The sequence below is a fragment of the Alnus glutinosa genome, chromosome 6, assembly GCF_958979055.1.
Source record: "Alnus glutinosa chromosome 6, dhAlnGlut1.1, whole genome shotgun sequence".
In the NCBI taxonomy this organism is placed as follows: Eukaryota; Viridiplantae; Streptophyta; class Magnoliopsida; order Fagales; family Betulaceae; genus Alnus; species Alnus glutinosa.
Window position 1 is genome coordinate 6,762,976 of NC_084891.1, and position 6,818 is coordinate 6,769,793.

At 39.1% G+C, this 6,818-nt stretch overlaps 1 protein-coding gene across 1 annotated transcript; it reads left to right on the plus strand.

Annotated features, from left to right (window-relative positions):
* Positions 1 to 1,514: 1,514 nt before the first annotated feature.
* LOC133871453 (uncharacterized) lies at positions 1,515 to 6,135 on the plus strand. Its single transcript, XM_062308903.1, has 5 exons — positions 1,515 to 1,587; positions 3,303 to 4,315; positions 4,366 to 5,172; positions 5,275 to 5,689; positions 5,804 to 6,135. The coding sequence occupies exons 1-5, from the start codon at positions 1,515 to 1,517 to the stop codon at positions 6,133 to 6,135; spliced, it is 2,640 nt and encodes an 879-aa protein (XP_062164887.1).
* The last annotated feature ends 683 nt before the right edge of the window (positions 6,136 to 6,818 follow it).

Sequence of the window (6,818 nt, forward strand, 5' to 3'; positions counted from 1 at the left end):
TCGAGGTCCAAGAGTACCTTATTCGTGCAGGAACTCCACATTTACATAACGGAGGACCACTTGAGAAGTCGCTAGTAGTAGACATATTTACGCATGCCTACATCAAGAAGCATATCGAAAAAAAATTAAAATTGAACAAATATTAAGATAAAATATTAAAACTGAAATAAATAAATAACATACACAAAAGAATAAAAATGTGAAAGAAAACAACTTTATTGTTTTCCAATTTAATTCAGTTTTTTTTGAATATAATATACACCTAGCTAAGTTTGAAATTGAATTTTATGACCGTTTGAAAAAATCAAACCCCCCTTATTCCTATAGTTGCATTCGTACGTAAGACTTAAATCGATTAAAAGAAAAAAAAAAATAAATTTCTCTATTTTAAACAGATATTGTTTTTTATTGGTTTTGGAACAACTACTTTACCTATCATGAAAATCACAAATTGAATTTCATCCAGAGAATTCAGCTCATCAAAAATCACAACTTAAGAACAGACAATTTTCTTATCTAATCCACATGTCAAATCCCCAAAACTAACTGAAATAGCCCCTGCCTATCATCTATTCCCAAAGAAACAATATGAACTTTGAGCTCACACTCACTCCCAAACAGCCAACAATTGGACTAGCTCATTCCGCTTGTGCGACCCAGCCACCATGAAAGGAAAACCGGTGCTGAGGAACAGTGGCGGAGCCAAGACTTTGGTTTAGGGAAGACAAAAAAAAAAATTTAAGAAAAATTATAAATGAAAAAAAAAAACTAAAATTGAACAAAAATTGATTAAAATAATAATAAAAAAATAACTAATGAAATAAATAAATACTTCAACAAAATTTAATTATTGTTTAAAACATATAAATGTGAAATAAATGTAATATCATTAGAATGATAACCATATTTTTTTTTCTTAAGCAATGATCTACCGCTAAATATGCTAAATTTACCTCGACACAAGATCATTAGAAATTTGATTAGAGCTCGATGAAATCATTATTATTCTCCACAATCTTAGCTAACTACAATCATATAAATTTTTATATAATTGAAATATGTAACAAAAGCTATTATAACTACAATAAGTGGTTTGTCTTGTATTTTTTTTTATATAGATTAATAGCTAAGTGGTTTGGATTTTTGGATTGACGGCTTAGGAAAAAAAAAAAGGGGTGTTGTTTGGACTAATGCGTTGATGCAAGCTGATGTGTTTTTCTTTAAGTAGATCGGCTTTTGTTTTTAAAGTAGGCCCATTGATGCATTCTTTTTTTTCTAATCCCCCTGACGCGTTAAGATAAACAAGTGTTAAACCCTTAATGCCAGCATGTGGTCCACTAGTCAAACAAAGTTATTGAAACGGTGTGTTTAATAAAAGAATCTCTTGTCATCGTCTTCTTCCCCCTTTCATTTAACCTAAAAGCTTGAAAAGTTTGAAGAGTTTGATGCTTGAAGGAAATTTGGGGTTTTCTTCAAAATCTGGTGAAACTTTTAAATTGAATAGTTCAATACAGATGCTCTTACACCACAAAATAGCAATTACTGTCATTTCTAACTGCCACAAGAAAATTATGAAGAATGCAAATGGTAATAATAAAAGACAATCCAGAGTTAATTACACTAACAGTTAAAGCTGAAAATGAAAACAAAAATTAAAAAAAAAAAGTTCGTGGAAGAAAAATCATATGATCATACGCATGTGCCACCTTATAAACTCAACTCTCAGCATCGAAGTGAAGAGATTTGAAAAAAGAAAACAACAACAACAAAACTCAGACTTTTGAAGTCACAGAGAAAAAGTAAAGCAGATGATGAGAATGTAAAATGTTATATTTTTTTTCCTTTATATTTAATCTCTTATACTTATTTAATACCTAAATGTACTCATTATTCTTATATTTTGATTTAGGATGCAAATGGAGGCATTAAATGCAAAACAAGCTAATTGGGCGATTTTGGACAGTTTTGACATCAGTTTGTAATCTGGGCATAACCCTCTCATAAAAGCTCCGATTGAGATGATTCAAGATGCTGTGGAACACCAAGAAAACGATCTACAACTTTCTTGTTTGGCGTTTTGAGAGATACTGAATGTATCAAGGTCGAAATCGAGCTTGAAGTTGACGTTTTGATGTGGATCTGATGCGGTTTAATTGCGGAAGTTTTCAGATATGGAAATTTCTTTACTTTGAGACTTTTCATAATCATCCAATCAATTCCAGCCAAGCCAAGCAATAAATACAAAGTCAAGCAAAAGGAAGAAAATGAAGGAAAAGATGTGTAGAGGATCAAGAAAATAAAGAAGAGATTTGTGGAGACCACGTGAAGAAGACAACATGAAAGGAGCATCTCTTTCCATACAAAGGAAATTGATTTTCTCTCCATACTTGGCTGATTTGTGGGGACTTAAACAAGGAAAGAATCGATAGAGCATGTGGCAAAAAAATTCCCCATTGAAAACATCACCTTCCTAGTTATCCTGGCCTTTATTTTATGTTTAATATTTTCCTTAATAAATTAGATTTGTGATTGTTATTTTAGGATAGTATTTACAATATCTTTCTTTTGGAAATTTCTTAGGCTTCTAGCATATGGGATGAAACGTGTATAAAAGGGGGGAACCATGACACACAAGACATCATCTATCTTCCATCTTCTCCCCTCTTCTCTAACTTCCTTGAGTTATTAGTCATGGCCCTGCGTGGCTAAACTTTCATAATTGGTCGAAGGAAACGGAAGCCTCGGAATCAATAAAACTGTGAGATCTAAAACTGTGGCTAAACTTTCATAATTAGTATCAGATGTTTTTCTACGTTTATTTTTATGATTGTCTCGTTTGATTACTAGGAGGCCTACTAGTGTATTACTCGTTGCAATCTATTGCTAGGTTGGATATCAAATCCGTAATTGTTTGATCCCTTCAATCTACGAAGCAACTAAGATTTAATGATTTGCTACTTCTCAGCGATTATTAAATCTTAGGAAGAACATCCGACGAAATTAAATGCAACCGCTTGTGCTTGTGTTGTTTTGCTTCATCGATCTCTCTAATTCTTAAGGCTGCTAATAGATTAAACCTATAGCGCTTGTCTTAGGTTGTTTAGTAGTTAGGGTTAATTAGAGCGCTTGTCTTCTAATTAACTACGACTAAGGAGAGATAGGAAAACAGTTCCAACGGTGAATATTCAAAGCATGAATTGATATATATTTGCATCGATGATCAGTTGCCAGATTCTGATGGTGGAAGTTGACTTAAACCAATGTTTCTTTACTTGATTAATATTTTAATGAATCCATCAAAGAGTGTACTGAAGGACTTGCTCAGCAGCAAACCTTTAATGCTTTGGTGGAACAGAAGTTTAATGACCTCATTGAGCTTCTTCATAACATTCTCCAAACTCAGAACGCTGCACGTCCAAACCGTCCACCTGACGACCGAGAGCGGGCCCATCCCCCACCTGCTTTTTCGGACCGCCCTGACCATCGGGCTCTTGGTCAGGACCATCGTGATGATAGGGAGGATCGCCGGGACCGTCATGACAACAGAGAGGAGCGTTGGGATCAAGACGATGATTTTTACAGTCATCATCGGGACGACCGGACTATTCACACCCGTGCTGTTCGTCTGGACTTTCCTCGCTTCGATGGTGAAAATCCGTCGGCTTGGACTTACAAGGTGAATCAGTTCTTCAATTATTATCATACTCCCTTGTATCAGCGCATCAGGATGGCTTCTTTCCATATGGAGGGTGAAGCCCTCATCTGGTTTCAAGACGCTGACGAAGCAGGTCAATTTCCTACGTGGGATGCGTTCACACAAGCTCTTCTCACCCGCTTTGGTCTGGCTTATGACGACCCTATGGAGTCCTTGGTGAAGTTGCGTCATTCCACCACTATGGCTGCATATACGGCACAATTCGAATCCCTTTCCAACCGCCTTCGTGGCCTCTCCGACCAATACCAGCTTAGCTATTTTCTCAACGGCCTCAAAGATGAGATTCGTCTTCCTTTGCGGATGCTAGCTCCACGCACTCCGGTTGCGACTTTTGGGCTTGCCAAACTACAAGAAGAATATCTTACTACTGGGCGTAAGACCTTCAAGTCTCAGAGTTCGTCTTACAGTTCTAGCAGGCCTCCCTCTTACGGTCCACAGTCGGCCTCTCCGAGCCAGTTAAGTGATTCCTTCACCTCAGTTTTTCCCCTTGTTCCAACCCTGGCGTCTTGGTCTAGCGCATCTCTCCAGCTCAAATGTGTGAGCGCCGCGAAAAGGGACTCTGCTACAACTGTGAGGAGCGGTGGCATTCGGCTCACAAGTGTAAGTCTCCTAAACTTTACTTGTTGCATGGCCATGAACTGCTTCATGAGGAATCGGGTGATGACCCTGTAGTGGAAGTTTTGGACCCTGTTGAACCAGTGGATGAGCCTATTATTCAAGAGATTGTACAACCTGAAATTTTATTCCATGCAATTTCTGGTTCTATTGCTCCTAAAACTATGAGACTCATAGATTGGATTCGTAATCACCGGGTAGTCATTCTCATTGACTCCGGTAGTACCCATAATTTTAATGATTTACATTCTTTGCCTAAGCTGTGTTTGGGTGAACTTATTCCATTACAATTGAAAGTCCGGGTTGCAAATGGAGATACTCTTTTGAGTTCTGGCAAATGTCCTTCGGTCACTATTCGAATACGGGGGGCTGTCATCACTTCTGAATTTTATTTGTTACCATTAGGAGGGTGTGATGTAGTATTGGGTGTTGAATCGTTACGGACCTTGGGTCCAATCCTTTGGGATTTTGTTGTCATGACTATGCAGTTTAGTCTTAATTCTTGCCCGGTCACCCTTAAGGGTTTGAGCCCTACAGGATTAACCATAGAGGATGCTTCTCATTTTCTTCGATCCCCTGCATTGGCTTCCAAGAGTTTTCTCTTGCATTTCTTATCACCAGTTGAGGACCCTGCGGCCCACTGCCCCTCTGGTCCTATCCGGGAATTATTACAGCAATTTGATCAAGTATTTGCGGAACCTACGGGTCTTCCACCTCCGCGAACTCAGGACCACCAAATTTTACTGAAGTCCGACCAGCCAGTTAGTGTTAGACCTTATCGCTATCCATACTTTCAGAAGTCAGAAATTGAGAAGATTGTCAAGGATTTACTGCTGTCAGGGGTGATCCAATCCAGCTAGAGCCATTTCTCCTTCCCTGTCCTCTTAGTCCACAAGCCCGATGGGAGTTGGCGATTATGTGTCAACTACAGAGCTCTTAATCAGAATACCATCAAGGACAAATACCCCATTCCAGTTATTGATGAGCTGCTGGATGAGCTTCATGGGGCTACAATTTTTTCCAAACTTGACTTGCGTTCGGGTTACCATCAAATTCGAGTCAAACCGGCTGATGTTCCTAAAACGGCATTCCTCACTCATGAGGGGCATTACGAATTTCTTGTTATGCCTTTTGGCTTGACAAATGCCCCTGCAACCTTTCAGGCCTTAATGAACGACATATTCAAACCCTGCCTTCGGAAGTTCATCTTAGCATTCTTTGACGACATCTTGGTTTACAGTTGTTCTTTGGAAGATCATTTGGTTCACTTGCATTCTGTTTTGCTTGTCCTTAAGACTAATCTTCTTTATGCCAAAAGTTCAAAATGCAGGTTTGGTGTATCTGAGATTGACTATTTAGGTCATCTTATTTCGGCCCAAGGAGTGCGGGTTGATCCATCTAAGCTCGAAACTATGCTTCAATGGTCTGTCCCAACAACGATCAAGTCTCTTTAGGGCTTTCTTGGGTTAACAGGCTACTACCGCAAATTTATCCGCGGTTATGGGATAATTTCTGCTCCCCTCACAGCCCTACTCAAGAAAAATTCCTTTCTTTGGACTTCTGAAGCCACTGTTGCCTTCTTTTGGCTTAAAGATGCTGTTACTTCTCTTCTAGTTTTACGCTTGCCGGATTTTTCCCAAACTTTCACCATCGAATGTGATGCGTGTGCAATGGGTATTGGAGTGGTTTTGATGCAAGAAGGCCGCCCTATAGCTTTCTTGAGTCAAGCTTTAAAGGGTCAAGCCTTACACCTTTCAACTTATGAGAAGGAGCTCTTTTCATTAGTCACCACTGTTCAAAAGTGAAGACAGACCAGCAGTCTTTAAAATTCCTGTTAGAACAGCGTGTTGGCACTATATCCCAGCAAAGATGGCTCTCCAAGTTGCTCGGTTATGATTTTGTCATTGAATATAAACGGGGGAAGGAAAACAAGTTTGCCGACGCCTTATCTCGGAAGTTTGAGGATCCATTAATTGCTGAGGAATTATCTCTTTTTTTGATCTCTTTTCCAACTCCCTCATGGACTACAGAGCTGTAGGCTTCCTATCTTCAAGATGCCGAGACCTCTTCCATCTTGGCTGCTCTTCAACAGGGCAGGGCTGCACCTCTAGGGTATTCCTTGCAGCAGGGTCTCCTTTTGCGAAAAGGTTGCCTATGGATTGTGAAGGGCTCTCCATTTCAGTTTCAACTTCTCGAATATATTCATTCTAATCCCACCTCCGGGCATTCAGGCTACCACAAAACCGTTCATCAGGCTAAATTGGATTTTTATTGGAAAGGAATGCGTAATGATATCAAGAAGTTTGTTCGGGAATATGATATTTTCCAAGTAAATAAACATGAGACTGTTCACCCTGCAGGGCTTCTCCAGCCCTTACCCATACCTTCCCGCATATGGGCTGACATATCCATGGATTTCATAGAGGGTCTTCCCCCTCCCATGGTTACACGGTTATTTTGGTTGTCATTGACAGATTTTCTAAATATG